Source organism: Diabrotica virgifera, chromosome 1, assembly GCF_917563875.1.
Source record: "Diabrotica virgifera virgifera chromosome 1, PGI_DIABVI_V3a".
Classification (NCBI taxonomy): Eukaryota; Metazoa; Arthropoda; class Insecta; order Coleoptera; family Chrysomelidae; genus Diabrotica; species Diabrotica virgifera.
This window is the reverse complement of record NC_065443.1, coordinates 182,104,796-182,130,186: the sequence shown is the minus strand read 5'-3', so window position 1 is coordinate 182,130,186 and position 25,391 is coordinate 182,104,796. Positions and strand designations below refer to the sequence as shown.

At 33.4% G+C, this 25,391-nt stretch overlaps 1 protein-coding gene across 1 annotated transcript; it reads left to right on the top strand.

Annotated features, from left to right (window-relative positions):
• Positions 1-694: 694 nt before the first annotated feature.
• Positions 695-4,749, top strand: LOC126892184 (uncharacterized). Its single transcript, XM_050661665.1, has 2 exons — positions 695-1,765; positions 4,545-4,749. Exons 1-2 carry the CDS (start codon positions 695-697, stop codon positions 4,698-4,700), a joined length of 1,227 nt encoding a protein of 408 aa, XP_050517622.1. The 3' UTR covers positions 4,701-4,749.
• The last annotated feature ends 20,642 nt before the right edge of the window (positions 4,750-25,391 follow it).

The window sequence follows — 25,391 nt, the reverse complement described above, 5'->3', positions numbered from 1 at the left end:
TGTTCACAAACGTAAATATAAAATTTGTTTGTTTCCGTAACTATATGATTTACTATATTGTCCGTAAAAAATACTTTACAAAAATCCAAAGGTTTATTTTCAGCAGTCAGCCCATCAATTGTGCAACCAACCTCTGACGAGTCAAATGCAAATGTTTTTGGTAGAAGGTCTTTTTTTTTCCAGAGAAAATCGTAGGTATTATTCGATGTTTGGTCTTCGGGCTCTTGAGCAACGTCCATTTCTTCATCGGAATCTAAAGCATTTTGCGTATTTTCTATGTATTCGTCTTCACTGTCGCTTCGAGTAAGAATTTCAAGTAACTCTTTTTCAGTATAAAACTGCCCCTTCTTAGGTCTTGGTAACGCTTTTGAAGGCCCCGGTTGCTGCTCGTCCATTATTTATAAAAACTAATAGGACGATACTGATGTAAAAATGATGCAATACTAAAGTAAAACTGATAGAAATCGCAATGTTTTCGTGTTGGGACAAGCATCGGCAATGAGTGAATAACAACATCTAAACGCAGACGTAAAGAGACCGCCCACTACTCAGCAAGCGCTAGCCCCGCCTTGAATTACCCACAAATGAACACGTGCGCAGGAAACTGCAATTGTCGGCCACAGCACTTCACGGCAAATCAAAATAACTAAATGACGTCCATAGCACTGTAGGCACGGCAAATCAAAGACGTCAAATGACGTCCGCAGCATTCAAAGGGTTAACACTGAGCCGAGGATTAGAAATATGCAGAGCTGCTGAGGTGGCAGCAAGACAGTTGAGCGTTATTAGTGGGGCCAATAGTAGTCAATCATTAGAAGTTCTAGAAATACAAAAACAGAAAAAACATCAATCAAATAGAAACCAGCAGCCGAAATCTGCTCCTCAGTATACAGCTGATCCTGGTCAGTCTTACCGAAATCATCCCCAGACGTCAGGAAATCAAAAGATAAGTAACAATTTTATAAAAAACTGTTATAAGTGTGGTTCTAATCATAGTTTAAACAAGTGTCCGGCTTATGGATTACGGTGTAAAATTTGTAATAAGTTTAACCATTTTGCAAAAGTTTGTAATGCTAATAGTTATAGAAACAGAGTCCATAATGTAAATGTCCATCAAAGTGATACCGATTCAGATTCTGATTTTTCGCCAGATCAGTTTTTTCTAAATAATATAAATGAAAAGTCTTCAGAAAAGTGGTATGAAGACTGTTTTATAAATAATAAAATAATTGTATCTTTTAGATTAGACTCAGGAGCAGACTGTTGTGTTTTGCCATACACTTATTTTAAAAAATTAAATATTCAAACTTCTGAACTTACTAGTAGCACCAATAAAATTACTGATTATAATGGAAAAATAATAAATACAGTAGGAAGTGTATATTTAAAAGTCAGGCAATGCAAAAATAAAGAAAATATAGCTAAATTGAAATTTTATATTGTTAAAACACATAATGATGCAATACTTGGCCTTGATGCCTGTATAATGTTAAATTTAATTCAGAAAAATAATATTAATGTAATAAATGATAATTTACACAATGATATTGAGAGTATTAGTCAAATAATTCATGAATATGATGATGCTTTTAGGGGTGTAGGATGTTTGAAAGGTAAACATACCATAAAAATTGATGAGAAAGTAGCCCCCAGAGTCCATCCACCTAGAAAGGTACCATTTGCAATGCATGACAAACTGATGGAGAAACTGAAGGAGCTGGAAAGACTTGAGATAATTAGAAAAGTGACAGAACCAACGGATTGGGTAAATTCTCTTGTAATAGTTAATAAAAAAGCTAATAATGATATAAGAATTTGTATGGATCCTAAAGATCTTAACAATGCTATTAAGCGTGAGCATTTTTATATCCCTACACTTGATGATATTTCTAGTCGACTAAAAGGTTCTTGTCATTTTTCTGTCTTGGATCTTAGCAACGGATTTTGGCATATTCAGTTAGATGATAACAGCAGTAAACTATGTACATTTAATACCCCATTTGGTCGATATCGTTTTTTAAGAATGCCAAATGGCATAGCTTCAGCTCCTGAGGTTTTTCAAAAGAAAATGCAGCAATTATTTGAAAATGTAGAAATAGGGTTATATTTTGATGATTTATTAATATATTCTGATACTCTTGAGGGTCACAATAAAAAATTAAAACAGGTTTTAGATATTGCTAGAAAAAATAATATAAAATTTAATAGAGATAAATGCAAGTTCGGGTTAGCTTCTGTAAATTATATGGGATATAATATTTCTAAAAAGGGTCTGGAACCTGATGAGAAAAAAATTGAAGCTGTTACTAAGATGCAAAGACCAAGATCTGCAAAAGATGTACAACGATTCTTAGGTGTTGTAAATTATTTATGTCGTTTCATACCTAACTTTTCTGAGCTTACAGAGCCATTAAGACTTCTGACAAGAAAAAATATTTCTTTTCATTGGGAAAACCAAGAGGAAACTGCTTTTCAGAAATTAAAAAAGCTGTTAGTTGAAGCACCTATCCTACAGTTTTATTCAGTAAAATGTCCTGTAGTGATTTCAACAGATTCCAGTCAGTTTGGATGTGGTTCTGTTTTACTACAAAATAATAAACCTGTGGCATATGCCTCGAAGGCTTTTACACCAACTCAGAAAAATTATGCAGTAATTGAAAAAGAGATGTTGTCTATTGTTAATGCTTGTTTGAAGTTTCACCAGTATATTTTTGGTCGTGTTGATGTGACAATCGAGACGGATCACAAGCCTCTTGTTGGAGTTTTTAACAAACCTCTAGTGGATGCTCCAGCTAGACTTCAAAGAATGCTTGTCATGTTACAACCATATAGTTTTACTATTGTTTATAAGAAAGGTAAGGATATGTTTTTTGCTGATGCCTTAAGTAGGGCTTTTCCAAAATCATATGATGAAACATTTGAAAATAAATTCAGTGAAATTGAATCACAGCTTCTAAGCATTACAGAGAGTTTCCCAATTTCAAATTGTAAAATTAGAGAGTTTCAAAAACAAACTGCAGAAGACCCTCATTTAATACAACTCATGAAATTAATTACAGAAGGATTCCCTGATAATAAATACATAAATCAAGAATTTCAAAAATATTTGCCATTTAAAGATGAACTAAGTATAGTTCAAGGTATAATTGTAAAAAATAATAAATTGCTTGTACCTAAACATCTAAGGGAAGAAACCCTGGATAAATTACATATGTCACACCAAGGAATACAGAAAACAAAATTATTAGCTAGGCAATATTTTTTTTGGCCAGGAATGTCAAGAGATATAGAAAATGTTGTGAAATGTTGCAATATTTGCCTATCAGAGAGAAAATGTAATCAGAGAGAACCTTTACTGCCTCACACCATTCCTGACCTCCCTTGGGATAAAGTAGGAATTGATTTATTTGTTTTTAATTCACAAAATTATATTTTAGTGGTTGACTATTATTCAAAATTCGTGGAAATGTCTGCTTTAACGTCACAAACTAGTAATAGAGTAATACAGTTCTTAAAACAAATTTTTTGCAGACATGGAATCCCTACAGTTGTGTTTTCTGATAACGGGCCTTGCTTTTCTTCTATGGAGTTCAGTCGTTTTGCTGCAGAATGGGGGTTTTCTCATAAAACATCTAGTCCCCATTTTCCTCAATCCAATGGTCAGGTAGAAAGATTTGTACAAACTGCAAAGTCAATGTTAAAAAAGGCATTCAAATCTAATAAAGATCCTTATTTGTGTATATTAGATTTAATGAATACACCAATATCAGATAAAGTTCCAAGTCCTGCTGAATTGCTATATAGTCGCAAAGTTAGAACAACTTTTCCTGTATTAAAATCAAATTTGAGACCACAAGTGGTAAAAAACAATGTACGGAAGGAATTAACACAAAGGCAAAATCAATATAAAAAGTACTATGATAAAAATACTAAAGAATTGCCTGTATTAAAAATTAATGATCAAGTTAAAGTAAAAATTTTTAATGAATCTAACAAAGAAAAATGGCTAGATGGTATAGTAGTTGAAAAACTGTCTAATCCGAGATCATATAAAATAAGATTATGTGGAACTAATAATGTTGTAGTAAGAAATAGAGCTCACCTAATAAAAGTAGAGTTGAAAAATGTAAATTCAGGTGAAGCTTCATGTAGTTACAATCAGTTTCAATATGATAATGCACCCTCTGCAAATAGCACACACATACGCGACACTGTTGAAAATTCATTAAATTCAAGTGTAAGTTCTAATCACTCTTCCAGATGTGATACAGATTTATCAGATCATGAAATAAATAATTCAACTGTAATCTCTGAGTATACATCTTGTAGAACAAGATCTGGGCGAATTGTTAGACCTCCTGTTCGACCTAATTTATAATGTGTAAGCAATGTATTTTATGATTTTATAATTTGGTAATTAACTTTCTGCTAAACTTTAATCATAGTGTATAAGCTGTTTATCTGTATATGTGTGTATATATGTGTATGGGTCTACATGTTTATTATTGTAATAGCTTCTAAGTTCTTGACATGTTCTTTTCCAGCGAATGTTGAATTATTATCTTAGGAAGGGAGATGTCATGATGACATCATTTAGATGGCTGGCATTCGCTAGAAATTGCCTATTCAATAAAGTGAAAAAAAGAGAAGAGGAGGGAGCACCCCTCTCAGATGTCAATTTGAACCATGTGTTTTATTAATTTTATTTCATCCTATAATTACCCAATTAATCGAAACAAAAGTAAGTAAGCACACAAATCTTATAAGTTACATGAACACTTGGGTAAATTTAAAAAAAAATGGAGACATCTATTACTGTTAATGCTCATCACCGGCGGATTTTAGAAATGGAAACAAATATTGGCCCGACGTGTTGGAAAGAATTATTGCGATTGTTAAGTATTTATCTACACAATGCCTAGCATTTCAAGGTTCTTCTAAATTACTTTTTGAACATGACAATGGAAATTTTCGAAATGGACAAGCTGTTGAGATGATTGCCTCTTTTGATTCAGTTATGAGACAGCACGGTAGCCGTGTGTGTAACTCCCAAAAACAATCTGTTAAAATGACTCATTATTTAGACATGCAAATACAGAATGAAATAATTGAATTATTGTCGTCTAAAGTAAGAAATAATATTTTAGAAATGGTTCGCAATTCAAAATATTTTTCAATAATATTAGATTGTACACCAGACACTAGTCATACTGAGCAAATTAATCTAGTTCTGAGGTATGTGGTCCTTAACACCACTTCAAAAAAGGTTGAAGTTAAGGAAAGCTTTATTGCGTTTAATCCAATACTAGACTCTACCGGGGAAGGGATATATACATTTGTGACTGAAATTTTAAAAAAATTAAATTTAGATATAAAATATATTACGGGACAAGGTTATGATAATGGGGCAAACATGAAAGGAAAGCATGTTGGGCTTCAAAAACGCATTCTTGATGAGAATCCGAGAGCACTTTTTGTACCTTGTGCTGCTCATACTTTGAACCTAACAGTAAACGACGCTTCTAAGGTGTCAGATGCTACAATACATTTTTTTAATCTTGTGCAAGAGCTATATAATTTTTTTTCGTCATCCACAAAAAGGTGGGATGTTCTGAGAAAAAATGTTCCTGGGTTAAGTTTAATGATGATCCTTCAGGTTGTGACCTGAAGTTGTGTACCTATATAAAAATTGAAATTTAAATGTACAATTACAATTTATTTTCTTAAATTCAACCTTTCTGTTACTAATTAGTACAACTATAATCATATATTTATGTTTTTATAATTTTTTATAATTAGTTGTTCTCAATATATAGGGCGGATCGCGTCGCCCCCATGATTTGCCGCCGAGTGCTTCGCACACCTTGCACCCCCGGGTCGGAACGGAACGGGCCTGACCCTATACATCGCACTAACTATGGATTTAACAACTTCATATCAGTATGATAACATAAATTTCTTTGCAACCTTCGACTCATTCCTACCTCAGGTTTTGTCTACTCTTGTCTTGAGTAATATTATATTATGTCGATAACTTCTTGTATTGTAACCAGAGATGTAGATACTGGTATGAATTTATAGTTTAACATTAATTGTAAGTGGGCTTGCCCAATGATAAATAAATAAATATATATAAATAAATATATATAAATATATATATAAATATATAAATAAATATATATAAATAAATGTATATAAAATATGTAAACTTTTTAGTTTTGGAATATTATTTAATATTTTATAAACAACGTGTCTCTAACCCATTAGATAAAAGTAAATGCTTTAAAATGGGTGTGAAACAGAATTTATTTGAATTTACTTTGTTATGATTTTATTCTATTTGTTTCATTTTGTTGATATTTTAGTTTAGTCTACAAATAAATATTATCACTTCTAAAGTTCAGTTTTTTGCTTTATTTCAAGCACCTACCTACCTACCTACCTACCTTCAATAAAATAAATAAAAAAACATGATCCAAAATGCCGTAAGGGGCGCCAAAATCCTTTTTTGCACACAGGCGTCAATAGCCCTTACGGGGGCCCTGGCGTGTTCAGTAGTTTCCTTTTGTTTTTTAAAATAATTTTAGCGACGTGTGCATTCGGAAAAATAACTTTTAATGGACGTGGAAATTTACGATTACTGTCTGGTTTACCTAATCTAAAGACAGATGTTGGTGCATTTGCGGAAAGATCTGTATTAATAGAATTCAATATAGCGTTAACGGCATTAATATCGTTGTCAGAATCTGGAACATTTCTTATAATGATGTTACTAGACCGATGGATCCGATCCATTGTTTCAGAAATAACTGCCTCTGTATTTACCACTCTGTCTCAAGAATATGTTGACCAGAGAGTTTTGATTCAAGCATGTCGATTTTATTTTGCAGAGACTGAATAACATCTCTCAAAGAACTAAGGTCGGCAAGGCGATCAACGCATGTATGGCAAAATATTTTAATATTCCTAGTTCGGCTACGCGTGATTTTGTCGTCGGATTTCAAACCGGCACACTTAAAGTGTATTCGGCCCTGGCAATGATCACACTGAACGGTTTCTGATATTCTGATAGTAAGCCTTTAACAATTTCAGTACTACAATTTAGACATGCGCTCATGTTTACAATTAGAATGGGACAGTTCACTGATAAATATAATTAGTATAAAAACCTGATTTTTAACCACAAAAGTTGCATCAGCGTATTGTAGAAAAACTGCTATAAATTTCACTTTGCTTCTTTAGCACTGAGAAAGTCACACCACTAACTTATCACCCAGTAACTTTTTTTCTAAATTTCGATCACTACTAACTACAAAATTCCGTATATAATCTAGACACGACGTACAAACGATGTTGACACAGCGGTTTCATTAAAGAACTCCTACTCCTTGAACAACGACAAACGCCGTTCTATAGTTTTTTCTCGAATTAAAAAAAAAAAACATTTCCGACAAAATTAGTAGGTTCTAAGTAATTGGATTCTTAATAAAAAAATCAAAGTGTCTGACAAAAATATTGGGGCAAATAGACAGTCGGACAAAAAATTTAATTTTTATTAATAAACTATACTTTTAAACTATGCTGGGTTCGTGCACCCCTTATCTTTACAACCATTATTCCGACAAAAGTAGTAAGTTACAAGTAATTATATTCTTAAACAAAAAATGTAATTGTCTGACAAAAATGTTGGGGCAAACGAACAGAAAACTTAATTCTTTTAGGCTATCGACGAGGAGGTATTATCAAAAAGTTTTTAAAACAGTTTATCTCGGTTATTTTTGAATCGATCTAGCTGAAAATTGGTACACACACTAAGTAAAACATTTAAAGGGAATGACGTGGAGCTGTACCCAAAATTTTCCCAAAAAATTTTCCGACAAGAGGGAAAATTTGAGAAAAATCGTGATCTGATAATTTGTGAACATACTCCTTGAACAAACGACAAACGTCGTTCTATATTTTTTTTCTCGGATTTCAAAAAAAAAATTCCGACACAATTATCAGGTTATAAATAGTTATATTCTAAATCAAAAAATTTAAGTGTCCGACAAAAATATTGGGGCAAATCCAAAGTCGGACAAAAAATTTAATTTTTATTAATAAACTATACTTTTAAACTATGCTGGGTTCGTGCATCCCTTATCATACAACCATTTTTCCGACAAAGGTAGTAGGTTACAAATAATTATATTCTTAAACAAGAAATGAAATTGTCTGACAAAAATGTTGGGGCAAACGAACAGAAAACTTAATTCTTTTGTGCTATCGACGAGGAGGTATTGTCAAAAAATTTTTTAAAATAGGTTTTCTCGGTTATTTTTGAATTGATTTAGCTGAAAATTGGTACACGCTCTAAGCACAACATTTAAAATGGCGTAACGTAGAGTTGTACCCGAAATTTTCCAAAAAGATTTCCGACCGGAGGAAAAATTTTGGAAACATTATGATCTGATAATTTGTGTACATACTCCTTGAACAATGACAGACATCGTTTTTTTATTTTTTTTTTCTCGAATTTAAAAAAAATTCCAACACAAATATCAGGTTATAAGTAGTTATATTCTATATCAAAAAATCTAAGTGTCCTACAAAAATATTGCAGCAAGTCGAAAGTCGGACAAAAAATTTAATTTTTATTAATAAACTATACTTTTAAACTATGCTGGGTTCATGCATCCCTTATCTTTAGAACCATTTTTCGGACAAAAGTAGTAAGTTACAAGTAATTATATTCTTAAACAAAAAATGTAATTGTCTGACAAAAATGTTGGGGCAAACGAACAGAAAACTTAATTCTTTTAGGCTATCGACGAAGAGGTAGGTATTGTCAAAAAAAATTACAGTTTTTCATTCCACATTTACACATTTCAATAATTGTGCCAGTTCTCAAATTTATGTCATTGCATCGCAAATTCCATTTGAAGAAATTTGCGATACATTTTTGGATAATTTTATGGTTTTAAATTATTTTCGGGTGTAACTACAATGATATTATGCTAAAAATGATGGTGTATCGCAGATTTAAAATGGGTTTATATCGAAAACGGTTGAGTTTATGGAGATGAAAGAAGAATACATTTTTTAAGTAAAACTAAAAGGTGAATTAAAATTTTAATGTCAAAATTATACAGAGTGAGGGATAAAAAAAATTGAACGTAATAAATGAGTGCTGAAAGGCGCATGTGGCGCCCTCTGGGCAATACATAATTTTTGGTAGGGAATTTAGTTTTCTCGACCCAAAAAATCCCCACATACCAAATTTCATGTTGTTATCTCATACCTGTCAGGAAATATTCAATAATAACTAAAAAAAAAAGTTTAACTTTGACACCCTGTATCTCGGTTATTGTAAACTTTGTACCAAGGTAAGTTAGCTTAAATCTGCCTATTTTAACCTTAGGAATCTGAGGTTAAGCTATGGCCCATTTTTTACCAAACACCCTGTATGTATAAAAATTATTTATTTTTTTAAATTGTACCAAAACGCCCCATTATTTTTGTCCGACAAGTGATCCAATATGCATTACACATGTAAAAGAACAGTACAAAATAAAAATGACATCTGTGGTAATAAATAAAAAAAATCCAGGAAATTAACATCTTCGGCGCATCCGACTGCGCATATGCCCCGTGAAAATTGTCCGACAAGGTTACCACATGATTGTAAAAAGGTTTTATGATATATACCGTTAAAATTATTCATGTGGTCATAAATTTATTATTTTCATAAATTTGACATATTTAGCGTGTCCGACGCGTCATATGCCCCAATATTTTTGTCCGACAAAATTGTTTTCGCTGTTTATATGATAAAAACCATTGATTAAAATAAAATGACCAATGTGGTTATAAATTTTTTTCTTGCATAAAATTGACAACTTCGTGACCGCTTGACAGACAAACGCCCCACTGCCATGATGCGCTAAGCTCCAAATTTGTCCGACTCCACCCAAATAACAAGTACAAAAAGTTTCAACGGTGTGGTCATAAATAATAATTTTATATGGGGGCCTAAGAACTATAAAGATTATTATATACAGTTTAAAACAAATAAAATATAATTCCGTCTTCTGCAGAGGAAAAAACAATATTAAACTTTATTACAGTTATCCGATCATAATAGCAACATTAAAATAATACGATAAACAGTATATTTATATGCAATAGCAATCTCGCTACGTTAAATCAACATAGCCCTATATTCCGATCCGGAGATCATTCCTCGCTACTACCGCATACTGCGATAACGATCATGGCAAGACCCACGTCACTACTGTGGCGTCTGCCTAGGCATAGTCCCACCTCTCATGCATCTTTTTCCAAGACAGCTAATGCTAGTTCAATACGCTAGCAGCAGCTGTTGAGCCATGGTTAGTTCAATTCGCTAGCCACGACTGATTTTCTCATTCTCCTAGCTCGCCTTAAATATCACAGCATAATAAACGAAACCAGCAAGGACACTCCCTGATGCCGCCTTTGAAGTTGAAAAGTACAGGGTCGCCATTTTTCGCGTAGTACATCTCAGTGGTGATGTGATGTGTTGGTTCATCAGTGTTGCCGATGTCACCAACTTTATTACCCGTAAGAGATTATTTTTGAATAATTTCTGGAATTTATGCAAAAGATTAACAATACAATCGCCATTCATCGTCAATATTTTGTGATATGTCCCAATTATTGACATAATTCCCACAGGCATACGTATAAAATTATGTTAAAAAATATGAATGTCATTAAAGTTGAGTAAATCTGATAATTATGTACAAATCGGCAACACTGTCGATTTTCTACATTTTCTGGTACTACGCACAAAATGGCCGACGATCTGCGCAGTAATAGTGCGCGAACTTTTCCCGCCTACTAGTGTGGCACTGATGTTGCGTTTTCTATGCTGTGTTAAATATGCTCTCGATGCCCTCTCCTTCGGTTTCCCCCAGCGGTGCTATGCGCCAACGCTGACACTCCTCCGGTCGTCTCTGGTAAGGCAGCTCATCGCTTGTCGTGGCATCACATCGTTACAGCATAATAACGCAACTATAGGTAGGGTTAAAAATGGGGCGATTAAATTAAGATAATTAAATTCGAACCAATATCTACGAAAATAAAAGCCATCGTTGTCAAAAAAAACGCCATACCGATGCTCCTGGACGATTACTTTTTATTCTATCCCTATTATAAATATTTTAAAATTGTTTTTTTGCGCTTCTGAAAATTTTGCATTTTGCCGTTGCGTTATTCTTCTTCTGGACCAGTGAATTTGTCATCAAACAACTTTTTGGGCCTTTTCTATATATGATTAGGGTTCTAAGTTTTATAGTGGGGAGAAAGGTCAAAAATAGATTATTAATAGCATAGGAATCTTAAAATTATAATAAATTAAATGAACAAAAAAATATATAGATAGAAAAGTAAATCTAACATTTTGTTTTTATTGTACCCCTGTGAGCGTTCAAGAATCTCGTCAAGTTTGGAGCGCTGTAACACCTAGATAAATAAATAAAATTAAACAATTTTATAGTGAAAATTGTTCGCTAAAAAATCCTCTACAAAATTGCTTTAATGTTATTTTATTGTAAAATGAACTGAAAAAAAGTTATAACCTCCAAAAGGAAACTTGTTAAAAAAGTTTTACTTATTTTTGTTTATATCTTTTGTGTTGGTCACTTGACGATAAAAAGTGATACAAACAAAATTGTATAAAATTTATTTTGCTACAGTTTATGTTTAATCATATTTTCTGTAGGGTTGGCAGTTTACGAAAAATAGTGCGAAACCCCTTTGCACCCCTTTTCCAAGATGGCTGCCGGGAGACAAGGGTGGCGACCCCAAAAACTTGAACTTAAGCTTCTACTGATCCCCTTTACACATTAAAAAAAAATAAAATTGACTCTAACAAATGCAAGGTTTGGCCTAAAAAATGTAACATTTCAATGGACTAAATTTGTTTTCTCAATAAAAATAAATGCTTTTGGATAGTTTTAATTAAATTTTGAGTATTTTCCTTTTACACAGTGGCAATTTGGTTCCAGCTGAATTTTAACAAAGGCTTTCCGTAAGTATACGAAACACAGTAGTAGGGGAGGAAAGTATGTTAAATTTTCAGTTACTGAAGAGGTATGGGGACCTATTGGGTTGTAAAGATTAGGCCCTAAGACCAAAAAAGGTTAAGTAACGTTTTCCATTCAAGTTTTTCATTTTATTTTAATTTTCCATTTCCAACAATCATTTTTTCCGATTATAGCGCCATCTATCCATAATTCTAAAAAATGTCTCTAATAAAAGTTACTTATTTTTACGTAAGCAATCCAAATCTGCAATAAAAAATGGGGGCTCCTATTTAAGATTTTAAAGTAACCCCCCACCCCTTCTCCGTGCGTGGTCGTGTTTGGTGTCATTTCATAGATTTTCCAAAATACTGAATACGTGTATTTTGCAGTTTTTCGAAATGATGTTCATTTTGCGAAATATTGCGGGGTTCCTATTTAAAATTTTTAATTTACCACCCATCCCTCTACTTGGGAGGTCATGTTTGGTATCATTCGATAAATTTTTGAAAAATATTGAACACGTATTTTTTTAGTTTTTCGATCTGACGTTTATTTCTCGAAATATTCGCTTTTTTCTTGTGAAATTTTGTGACTCACCCATTTCCTTACGCCCTGCTCAAACCGTCAGATTTTTAAAATATATACTGTTCTGCATGTACTTAACTTACCTTATCTTTGTATTAAAGGGTACAAGGTTTCTTCCCATGTGGTTTTCTGACGCGCTCGAATAACTGAACAAATCCCCGCTTGGGCTCCCCTACCACGGGAATGCTTATCTGTAATAATTTTAATATTTATCACAATAATACAGCGCCTCTATAGGGTGTTCCAGATCTAAACGCTTGTCGTTCTATTTATTGCAGATCCAATTTTTATCGACAACATTAATCAATTTCACTACCATCAAGACTCAGACACTCTTTCAAAAAATTTTAGCTTTTCGGAATTAGAATTAACCTTAAAAAAAATCAAAAAATACTGCACCTAGACTTGACGGGTTCATTTATGCAATAATAAATAAATTGCTTGAAAGTGGTAAATTTCTGACTTACCTTAGTCCTACCGACTTATTTCATTGTTATCGTGTATTACAAAAACTTTCGAAAGGCTTATAAAATTTAGACTCGAACATTTTGTCGAAAACAGATAATTTTTAGCAAAAATTCAGTATGGATTTCGTAGAGGTATAGGTACAATTGATGCAATCTCCCATTTAGTTACAGACGCCAGTGCCGGTTTAACCTAACTTCGGGCCCTGGGCTCTAGAGATCTAGGGGCCCCCTTCATTGCTATTCGTTGTCAATAAAAAAAAACACATGCATTAACCTGCATTAACTATAAATGTTTATTGTAAAACCCATATCTTTTTAAAAATTTAAAAAAAGATTTTTAAAACAAACGAGAAAAATAGCAAACGTAAAAAATATTCCAAAAATACATTTAAAAATATAAAAAAAGAGAAAGTTCTACACAACACATGACAAACAAAAAAACATTCCTAAAATATATAAGACAAAAATTAGCTCACTTTTTTTCTTGACTAGGCATTAGCAAACTGCCATATTAATACTATCAAAATTCAGTTGCTCCACTTCTTCATTTTTTATAATACAATAGTGATAATGCGTCTAGGTTTTCTTGACCCTTTGACCTTCAATATATGTATATTTATTCTTTTTAAAGCCAAAAAAGACAGATCGCCTGACGCATTAGAAATTGGTATCGTCAAATAAACTTGCAGTAAAGTTAAAAATTGGCAAAAGTTGCCTTTACATGCTGGATGACACCAAATTTTCAAATGGTTACTCAAATTTTGGCATAACGTTATAAAATTAATAATTTCATTATGCAAGTTCTCTTTGGTTTCATCAATATCTTTTTTATATTCCTCGCATAAAATATTAATTAACTTTTTGACTTCTTCTTTATTTAGCGTAAAAAACATCTAACAGCTATCATTTAAAAGATCTTGAGAAATATTGTGGCATATAACATTAAATAGGTATTTACTTCAATTCTGAATATCTCTTGCCCCTTTAAATTTGTTTCACTTTTAACTGCTTCATCGAAAAATGATTTTTTCTTTGTTTGTTGAAGGCCAATTCTATAGAATTTGTTTGAGATTATTGCCTTCACAAAAAATATTATTGTCTTCTACCTAGTTCAATTTCGCTTAATTTATTTCTTACGTTCCAACAAAGCTCAAATGTCATTAATTCTACTCCAATTGACACGTTTAAGTCCACAGTTTCTAACGTTTTGCTTGTTGCATTCACTCGTTTTGAAATCCTTGCCCAAATCAGTGTCAATAGAGGGATACTCTAATAACCTGTCGCAAAGGTATCCATTTTATTATGGAGTACCTTGGCTTCACTTCTAACTGCTGATTTTTTGTCTCTATTATTGCTTAACTGGAAAAATATGTTTGATGGATCCGTAGTTTTTTAGTAAAACATTTACAGCGTCAAAAGTTTCTACATGTTTTGTTATCATCGCTTCCAGGAATTCATTGCAAGTTTGGTCAGACAGATAGCTGACTGAACCTTTTTCTTTATTCGCATTCCGCTGTAAATGCTGAGCTAAGAAGTTGTCAAAAGCAAAGTATACAAGACAACTTAAGTAATTTCCCTTATGACGACTCGTTAAATTCTCATGGGAACAACGAAAAGCTAGGCCTTGAGAAGCAAGTAATTTAATGGTGACAACAACTCTTCTTAGGACCTTTACTCAATAGTCAGCTTCGCGTTCTACTTGCTCTTTCAAGCCAGCGTCTATAACTCCAATTTAACTGATGATCCATCTAACTCCAACTGATGATCTTGTTATTAATGTAACCATAGAGTTCAGATGAAATTTACTTTCGTCGTGAGATTTGAGTAAACTATTCAAATATTTCCAGTGGGTAAAATGTATCCAAAATCAGTTAAACTATTTTTTTCAATTGAAAATAATTTGCACGGGTAACAATAAACAGCTTTAACACTTCTCTTTGCCTCCATTTGGTTTTACTCTATAAGAGTTGCTTTCATTTAATCTTCTATAATAAGCTTTGTCTCCAGCTTCATACATTTTTTTACAATTTTCTCAGGAATCGCTCTTTGGTTTAAAAGTTGTCACAGTTCTTATTTATCAGTCTTAAAATCAGAGCATATCGAAATCGCAGGTATTTCGTAGCCTTTTTCTCTATTTAAAAAAAATATGGTCCTTGATTATTTAGCAGACTTTAATTTGTTATTAATAAAAGGAATGGTCCCTACGGGCCCCTCCGGGGCCCGGGCCCCTGGGCGCCCGCCCCAAGCGCCCAATGGATAAAACGGCACTGACAGACGCTCAATTGTGTCTATCAAAAAATAATTACATGTTGTGTCTTTTTGTGGACCTTAAAGGGGCTTATGATGTGGTAGATTTGGAAATACTATATTCAAAAATGGTAACGTTTGGTATCAATAAAAGGGTCTCTACAGAGAGGGGCTAAATTATGGAATAAATTAATTTTATCTAAAATGGACCACTTTGGAGAAAAATCGCGAAACAGGTCGATTTTTATTTTTAAATTACAATTTTTTTGCATATATTTCATACTAGTGACGTCATCCATCTGGGCGTGATGACGTAATCAATGATTTTTTTAAATGGGAATAGGGGTCGTGTGGCACCTCATTTGAAACGGTGTTCAATTCTCTATTCAGTAATATAAATAATAATATCATTATTTATAGAGGGTGACCAAAAAAATAATTTTTGAATTAAATTAATTGACGCAAAAAGAAGAATGTATGTAATTTATTTAACTAAAAATACATTGTATTGCTGTCAGTAAATCACTCGAGATATAAAACATATCGGCACTTCTTGGTCGTTTTGTATTTGAGACAAAACTCCTGCAAATTTTTGTATGGACGCATCAGTTCGGAGTATAAAAGGTATATTGTAAATGGGGTGATATATTTTTGTTCCTTTTGCGAATTCTCGTTTTAATGTTTTGAAAGCTTCCTCCTGTTCTTCTTTCCAATTCCATTTTATTCCTTTTTTCAGCAATTTTATCAGAGGGATTTCCTTTTGGCTCAAATCGGGAATCAGCTTTTTAAAATAATTAATCGTGCCAAGAAAACCTCTCAATGTTTTCAAATTCGTTGGCCTTGGGTATTCATCTATGAGCTTGACTCTGTCTTCAGCTAATCTTACTGTTTTGGTGTCCAATTTAAAACCCAAATAAATTACTTCTTTTTGAAAAAATTGACATTTTTCAATGTTTAATTTTAATCCCGCTGTGTCCAATTCCTCCACAATTATTTTTATGTGTTCCAAATGACTCTGTGTATCTTGTGAAAAAATTAATAAATCATCGATATAATGAACTATGAAATCTTCATGGCGATTTAAAATGGTATGGAGAGCTCGTACAAGTGCTGCACAAGCACTCTGCAATCCAAATGGCACTACCTTAAACCGGTAGACAATACCATCAATTGAAAAAGCGGTGTAGTTTCTACACTTTTCAGCTAAAAGTATCAACCGAAAACTGTGTTTTAAGTCAATTTTAGAAAATATGTGTGACCCCGTAATTCTTCCAAAAATGGCCTCGATGTTTAGAGGTGATTCATATTGTGATACAGTGTGCTGGTTGATATTCCTGGCATCTGAACATAATCTCAATTCTCCATTGCTTTTCTTTACTATCACAATTGGGTTAACATACGGTGAATCACATCTTTCGATGATTTGATCTTCCAACATTTTATTAATTTCTTCTTTCACCTCTTGTCGATACTTATATGGAATCGGGTAAGTCTTTGATCGAAAATTTCCCAAGTTTTTAACCTCAAATGAATGTTCGTACTTTTTAGCCACTCTGTTTTCCTCATTGTTCAAAGTTTCATAGTTTCTTAACATCAACCGCAATTCTTTTTCTTTTCCTTCTCCACATATCAATTTTTTGTCTTTTTCCTCAGATTCTTCACATATGTTTACCGTGCATTCTGCATCCTCGTTTGCATATACCTCCTCTTCAAATACCACTGTTTCAATCATTTTCTTTTCACTTTCATTTGTGATCTTTATTTCTTCTTCTCCTGAGCTCGTCTCTTCTTTTGAGGAATTCCAGGTTTTTAACTTCTTTTATCTTTGTCTGACCTTTTCTCCTTTTTCTTCCTTGTCCTTGCTTCGTTGCCAAATTCATTTCCACTGTTTGTTCTTTACCTGATTCGTCCGTATTTTGTTTTTCATGTTCCTGGTCCTGTTCTTCTTCTTTTTCTTCTGTTAGTTTCATCCTATTATTTTTAAAATCTATCACTACATGTTTTTCTGCCAATTCGTCAACTCCTACTATCATGTCATGTGACATGTTTGGCATTATTACATATTGTAGTGCATACATATTCTTACCCAGCCGTACCATTACTCGTATGCCTTCATTTATGGTTGCCAATGTCCGTTTGTTTGCGCCCACTAAATTTACCCTAGGTATTTTGTAATTTAAATTTGTTAAGTTAACTTCTTCTATTAGTTTTCTGTTGACCAATGTTATTTCAGATCCAGTGTCTATCATAATTTTAATTGGTTTCTCGTTGATAAATCCATCCACAAATTTTAAATTAACTCCATTTTTCTTTTCGTTGTTTCCTGCCAATTTAATAAACTCCTTGGGGTGACAAAAGATTCCTGTTTGTTTTTTTGTTTTTAGTGAGCGCCGTCGTGAAAAGACGCCGGTTGCTCATCGTTGTTTATGTTTTCGTCATAGTGTCTCTCTCCGTCATATTCTTCTGTCTGGGTATTATTTACCTCTCTTCTATTGTCTCTTGGTCTGTCGGATCTGTTTCGGTTTTCTCGATATCCCTGTTCATTTTGTCTACCATTATTTCTGTTTTCTTGATTTGAGCGTGTGGTGTTTCTATTCTGGTATTCTCGATTTCTGTCCTCATTCCATTGCCTATTTCTTTGTTCATAATTTCCTCTTCCGTTGTCTCTATTTTCGTTTTCCCTTCTGGGATTAAAATCTCGTCTTGTATAGTCCCTCCTATTTTGATTTCTATCTCTGTAATCCTGTGTTTCTCGGGGCCTGTAATCTTCTCGCGACCTTCTTGATTTTCTTTCTCTTAGACGTGATTCTCTTATTTGTAGGAATTGGCATAAACTATCTATGTCTTTGTAGTTTTGCAATGTGATCTGGTTTTCCAGCGTTTCTTCGAAATGTCTTGCAATCAGTTCGACTAATTGTTCTGATGAATAATTATATTGTAAATGTTTTGCATTATTGTAAATTTGTAAAGCATATGTCCTTTCTGAGATACCCATCCTATCATTGTATTGACCATTTTGCAATTCCTTGTTAATTTCCAATTGTTGGACTTTTCCCCAGAAATAATTCAAAAATTTTTGTTCAAATTGTTGCCAATTGCCAAATTCTTCTTCTTTGCTATCAAACCATAGGCTTGCCTCATACTTAAGATGGTTTCTGATTGTTTCTTTCGCTGTTTCAAAATTTCCGATGTGCTGTACTTTCTTTTTCAAGCTATTTATGAACGGCACTGGGTGTAATCTTCTTACATCCCCGCCAAACCGTATTTTCACGTCATCTGTGCTATGTATAACCATTTCTCTTCTTTCTCCGACATTTTGTTGAGTATTGATTTCCGCAATTTTTCTTTCGTTTTCTTTGATCTTTCTTTCCACTTCTTCTATGTCTGCTTGAATAGCGTTTTCCAACTTGTTTTCCAAATTTTCTATTTCCTTTTTCTGGCAATTCGTTAACTCCTTCATTTTATTTTGAATTTTCATTTCTTGTTCTTTCATGTGATCTTTCATTCTCATTTCTTGTTCTTTTATCTCGTTTTTCATTGTTGTCAAACATGCTTTTATTTCCTTTTCATATTTTCCTATGCGTTCCTCCATTTTCTGGTTGTTTTCTTCTATTGCTTGTTTTGTTTTCTCCTGATTTTCTTGCATTTTATCCATTTTCTTTGATGTTTCTTCTTGATTTTCTTTCATTGTGTCCATTTTTTGATCCAATTTTTGTTGTGATTCATCCATTTTTTGTGACTGGAGTTGCATAAGTTGTAATAATTTATCTATTCCTGATAATTCTCGTTGTTCTGATGCCATGATTGCTGTGTCTAAAATATCTTCTTGGTCTAAATTTTCCTCTTGATCTGAATGTTCTTCTTGTTTTTTGTTGTCTTTGCTTTTGCTTCTTGTCACGGGCATTTGTTTTCAAGAAGTACTATCCCCGCCAAATATGAAATTTGACTAGTATGTTACCAAAACGAATTTTTCTCACCCAAATTTAATAAATTGTCAATAAATATATCAAATGTAAATATCGATAAACTAAATAAAATATGGCAAATTTGTACCTAAAGAGATCTAAAATTTTATGTCATCAAATGCAAATATTTCACTTTTTACTACGGGCATATAAATTTCCAACCACCGGCTTTTCCCTTTCTATTCCTTCAAATTTTCCACTAGAAATACTTTTCAATGCTTTCCACTTTGGGCGACATGTTGTTGTGATCTTATTTTTGAAATCTGATGCTGTTCTCAGATGTAATTTATTTTAATTAATTAATTAATGATTATCTCATTAATCAAACAGATCAAATACCAATATAGTGTCAATCTCAGGGCTAAATTATAATATAAATTACTTACTTTCGTGGCTTCAAAATATTTCTCAGTGGATTCCTAATCGGGATAGATAAAAGAGAGTAAAATAATACACACATATGAATTTCAATTAGAAATTATAAAATCGTTTATTTTATCTAAATGGCATTCAATGCTTAATATTTCTTACACCTTATCTTTCTATCTTTATTTAATATAACATTTACAAACATGGGAATCCTATTTCTTTTTGTCTCGAAAGTTATTTTATTTAAAATGAACTATTATGATTTATCAGTGATAAATTGATTTAGGTTTGATGAAAAAATTTTTAATAATGATTGTGTGCCTCAATTTTCAATGTGGTATTTAATACATAAACCATACATTCATGTCATAACAAAATAGACTGACCTTTACTGATGATTTGACAATGTCTTCACACAAAACACGTTTCCTCCTATCTTGGGTTGCGATCAAACGACTCGTACCAGCTTCCCAGTAAAGCCTCTGCTCCTTTCTGAAAACTACGCCTCGTACCGCCCTCGTTCCTGCCTTCTTCTGATGCCGTGTTCTACCTTTTTCAAACACTTCAACAAAAACCGGGATACTCTAGACTCAAGGAGTTATATCTTATCTCGACTCGGCCTAACACTCGTTCCACGATATCTTACTTTTTAAATTTTAACAACAAACTAACTATACCGGCGTTTTCACTTTTTTGTACACTCTTCTCGAAACTGGTCTTCGCCTCTCGATCGCCAAAAACATTCTGCCACACATCTCTCATCCATTCTCCTACTTCCAAATTACCCTTTCCAGCATTCAAAAATCAACCAATCCCAAGCAACTTCCAATTATCCGTATTTATCAACACACCTTTCCTTTTTCTAAATATCTTAATGGATTTCAAGAAAAAATAATATTCCCCATTTCAATTTTACTTTCTACATTAATACAATATTTACAAATTTAATGACCAATTATCTCATTCACTAGAGTATTAGTTAGCGGTGGTTAATGACAAATCCTTCCGCGACCACTTTCTTTGTACACATCACTCTAATTGTTTACTTGAGTCGTATTGTTCCCGCGGTTCGTAAACACTTCTCCGAATCACTCTCTTAAAAGCTACCTATACATAATTTGTTTTATACAGGGTGTTCCAAATGTACATGCCCATGGTCGAGAAAAATGAAAACCTTTATTTTTTTTAATTTGACTTTAATTTATAATTATAAACTTTTATTTCTTATATCAATTAGGAATATAACAATATATATATTTATATAATATATATATATATACATATATGTATATATATATATATATATATATATAAACAAATGAAATAGAGAATGCGGAAAAATCCCCTTACGAACAATTCACACATCCACTACTTCGGGCTGGGAAAAATTTTTTGAATAGAATCGAAGATCCAAACACCAGCTCTTAGAAATGTGTTTCGCCCTCTTCAACCTCTATGGGCTCATCGGTGAAGATGAGAGGTTGAATATCTTCAGACACATTCCAATCAAAAAACAACATTCGAGACCTAGACATAGCAGGAACGTAAATCTACGCCCAACCTGACAATGCCATTCTCAAGTTTTAATTCCCTAATTACTTTAGAGTAAGTAAGATAATGTTTATGAAAAAACAAAAGATGTAGATCTTTGAAACACACTCAGTGATCAAAAGATCCACAGGTACTGGTTTGGACGACCACTCGTACGAAAACAAACAAATGAAATAGAGAATGCGGAAAAATCCCCTTACGAACAATTCACACATCCACTACTTCGGGCTGGGAAAAATTTTTTGAATAGAATCGAAGATCCAAACACCAGCTCTTAGAAATGTGTTTCGCCCTCTTCAACCTCTATGGGCTCATCGGTGAAGATGAGAGGTTGAATATCTTCAGACACATTCCAATCAAAAAACAACATTCGAGACCTAGACATAGCAGGAACGTAAATCTACGCCCAACCTGACAATGCCATTCTCAAGTTTTAATTCCCTAATTACTTTAGAGTAAGTAAGATAATGTTTATGAAAAAACAAAAGATGTAGATCTTTGAAACACACTCAGTGATCAAAAGATCCACAGGTACTGGTTTGGAAAATATATATAATATATTTTCTTAATTATATTTTCTTAATTAAGAATATATTATAAAATATATACAGTCACGAAACACATTTCTAAGAGCTGATGTTTGGATCTTCGATTCTATTCAAAAAATTTTTCCCAGCCCGAAGTAGTGGATGTGTGAATTGTTCGTAAGGGGATTTTTCCGCATTCTCTATTTCATTTGTTTGTTTTCGTACGAGTGGTCGTCCAAACCAGTACCTGTGGATCTTTTGATCACTGAGTGTGTTTCAAAGATCTACATCTTTTGTTTTTTCATAAACATTATCTTACTTACTCTAAAGTAATTAGGGAATTAAAACTTGAGAATGGCATTGTCAGGTTGGGCGTAGATTTACGTTCCTGCTATGTCTAGGTCTCGAATGTTGTTTTTTGATTGGAATGTGTCTGAAGATATTCAACCTCTCATCTTCACCGATGAGCCCATAGAGGTTGAAGAGGGCGAAACACATTTCTAAGAGCTGGTGTTTGGATCTTCGATTCTATTCAAAAAATTTTTCCCAGCCCGAAGTAGTGGATGTGTGAATTGTTCGTAAGGGGATTTTTCCGCATTCTCTATTTCATTTGTTTGTTTTCGTACGAGTGGTCGTCCAAACCAGTACCTGTGGATCTTTTGATCACTGAGTGTGTTTCAAAGATCTACATCTTTTTTTTTTCATAAATATATATATATATATATATATATATATATATATATATATATATATATATATATATATATATATATATATATAAACGAAAAATCATTGGCAAAAAACTCGCAATGTGAATGTGAATACAAAATTAACAATATAAAAAGATGGAATGCAACTGCAGACACGTGTTTCTGACTCATTAGTCGTCATCAGTACAGTATAGCCAAGTTAGAAGAATAATAGTTTAACTTGGAAAAAGATCACTACAGGAGCAATATTACTATTTGTGACAACAATGTCAGAAGACCCTGCCTTTCAGGGCGACAACCAACACAGTCACGGAGGTAAAGCTACCTGAGGAAAGTCCTCAGGTCCTTTAAGGTAATAGTTAGTGAGACAGTCAGCCAAAAACATAAGCTGCTTGTTCTGGACATCGAAGTAAAAAGCGAAACTAAACAAAAATATCGGAGTGGACCACAAAAAATCAAGTGGTGGATGCTAAAAGATGAGAAAGAAGGTCTATTCAGGGAAAGAATAGTAGACATAATATGTTGGAACATGAAAGGAAGCCCTAACACAATTTGGAGAAAAATGGCCAACATTATTAGACAGACTGCTATTAAAATACTTGGGAAAATGTCAGGAAAAAAGTTTGAGGATACAGAGACTTGCTGGTGGCCAAACGAAGTACAAGGAAAAATAAAAGAGAAGTGAACATTATATAAAAAGTGGCAAGAAACCAGATCCGATGCAGATCTTCAAAACTATATGGTGGCGAAAAAGGAAGCGAAAGTATCAGTAGCAAAAGCAAAAGCAGAAGCGTATTCAAACCTATACGATCAACTTGATACCAGGGAAGGCGAAACGAAGATATATAAAATAGCCAAACAGAGAGCAAAGAAAGCAAAAGATTTTAATCAGATTAGATGTATCCGAGATGAAAATAATAAAATACTAGTTCACGAAAAGGATGTCAAAAATAGATGGAGAAAGTACTTTTACAGCTTATTAAATGAAGCATTTGACGGATAGCCTGTAGAGTCAACGGAGACAGTAGCAGCAATGATCACCAAAATAACAAACGAGGAAGTGGCTCAAGCGCTTCAAAAAATAAAGAAAGGAAAAGCAGTAGGACCAGATGATATTCCTGGGGAAGTATGTAGAGCATTGGGAGAGACAGGAACAAAGTAGCTAACAGGTTTATTTAATAGAATTATGGAAGTTGGACAAATGCCAGACGAATGAAGAAGCAGTATACTAGTACCTGTCTACAAAACAAGGGAGATATACAACAATGTACAAACTACAGGGCTATAAAACTGCTTAGCCACACCATGAAAATATGGGAAAGAGTAATTGATAGACGGATACGTGAAGAGACCGACATATCCGAGAATCAGTTGGGCTTTATGCAGGGCAGATCAACAACAGATGCAATTTTCATTATAAGGCAGTTGATGAAAAAATACAGGAGTACAGAAACAAACGCTCATATGGTATTCATTGATCTTGAGAAGGCATATGATAGAGTTCATCGAGAGATTCTGTGGTGGGCACTCAATAATAAAGGAGTCCCTGGTGAATATGTAAAGATTGTGAGGAATATGTATGAGGGAGTAACGACTAGTGTTAGGACAGGTGTGGGAGAGACTGATAAATTCCATGTGAAAGTAGGATTGCACCAGGGCTCGGTGCTTAGTCCGTATTTATTCTCATTAGTTTTGGACCAGATAACAGCGAAACTACAGGGTAACATTCCATGGTGCTTAATGTATGCTGATGATGTGTTAGTAGGGAATAGTGAAAGAGACTTAGAACAAAAACTGGAACAGTGGAGACAAGCTCTGGAGGAGAAAGTTTTAAAACTTAGTAGGACAAAGACAATGAGTATTTGCAATGTTCATTTAAAGATGGAGTTACTACAAATAACATGGTATTTTTGGATGGTGAACTGATTGTAAAAAGCAATAGTTTTAAGTACCTGGGATCGGTATTACAGAGTAATGGAGAAATAGATGGAGATGCATTCAGTAGAATTAGGGCTGGATGGATGAAGTGGAAGGAAGCGAGTGGTGTGCTGTGTGACAGGAAAATTCCAATGAAGTTGAAGGGAAAATTCTATAAAACAGCCATAAGACCGGCTATGATGTACAGAACTGAATGTTGGGCAGTGAAAAAGAAAGAGGAACAACGAATGCATGTGGCGGAAATGAGAATGCTTAGATGGATGAGTGGAGTGACAAAGAAGGATAAAATTAGAAATGAGTATATTAGGGGAAGTTTAGGTGTGGCACCAATTGATGCCAAAATGAGAGAGCATAGGTTGAGATGGTTTGATCATGTTCAGCGTCGAGATGGTAATCACCCAATACGAAAAATTGCTGAAGTGCAGATTCCTGGAAGGAGTAGGAGAGGCAGACCAAAGAAGACGTGGGGAGAGACGATTAGACAGGACATGTTGGTAAAGGGGATTAATATTGATATGACTCAAGATAGAATTGTATGGAGAAATGCAATTAGGGAAGCCGACCCCGCATAGGGATAAGGCAAAGAGAATGATAATGAAGAATTTAAATACGTAAATAAACAAAGTTTTCGTTATGATAATGCTCGCATTTTCAGCTTGTTATTATTATTATGTATTTTTATTCTTGTGAAGACTCTAAAGAAGCTATCAGAGTCCTCTAGAATTTGTTTTATGGCAGTTGGACTCAAGTTGAGTTGTTTCATATTTTTTTTCCTATTCTAGTACTCCTGCTTTTTATTACTCGATCTTTATAGTACTGATGCATTTTTAACAATGTTTTCAAGAAGTCGTCAATATCTTCGGTGTATGTTTTCACCAGGCTGACAAGGTCTTTATTCTCATATGCGTTTTCGAAAAAGTCTACCATCTGCTCAAAGCTTAATTTTAGTGTTTCTTCGTTAAATACAATTTTTGCTGGCTCTAAT

Excerpts from the sequence above, each read along its gene's own strand:
- LOC126892184 (XM_050661665.1), top strand. The coding sequence starts at position 695 with ATGACGTCCGCAGCATTCAAAGGGTTAACACTGAGCCGAGGATTAGAA. Across the intron at positions 1,766-4,544 it reads TGACAGAACCAACGGATTGG|CGAATGTTGAATTATTATCT; the intron begins GTAAATTCTCTT and ends GTTCTTTTCCAG.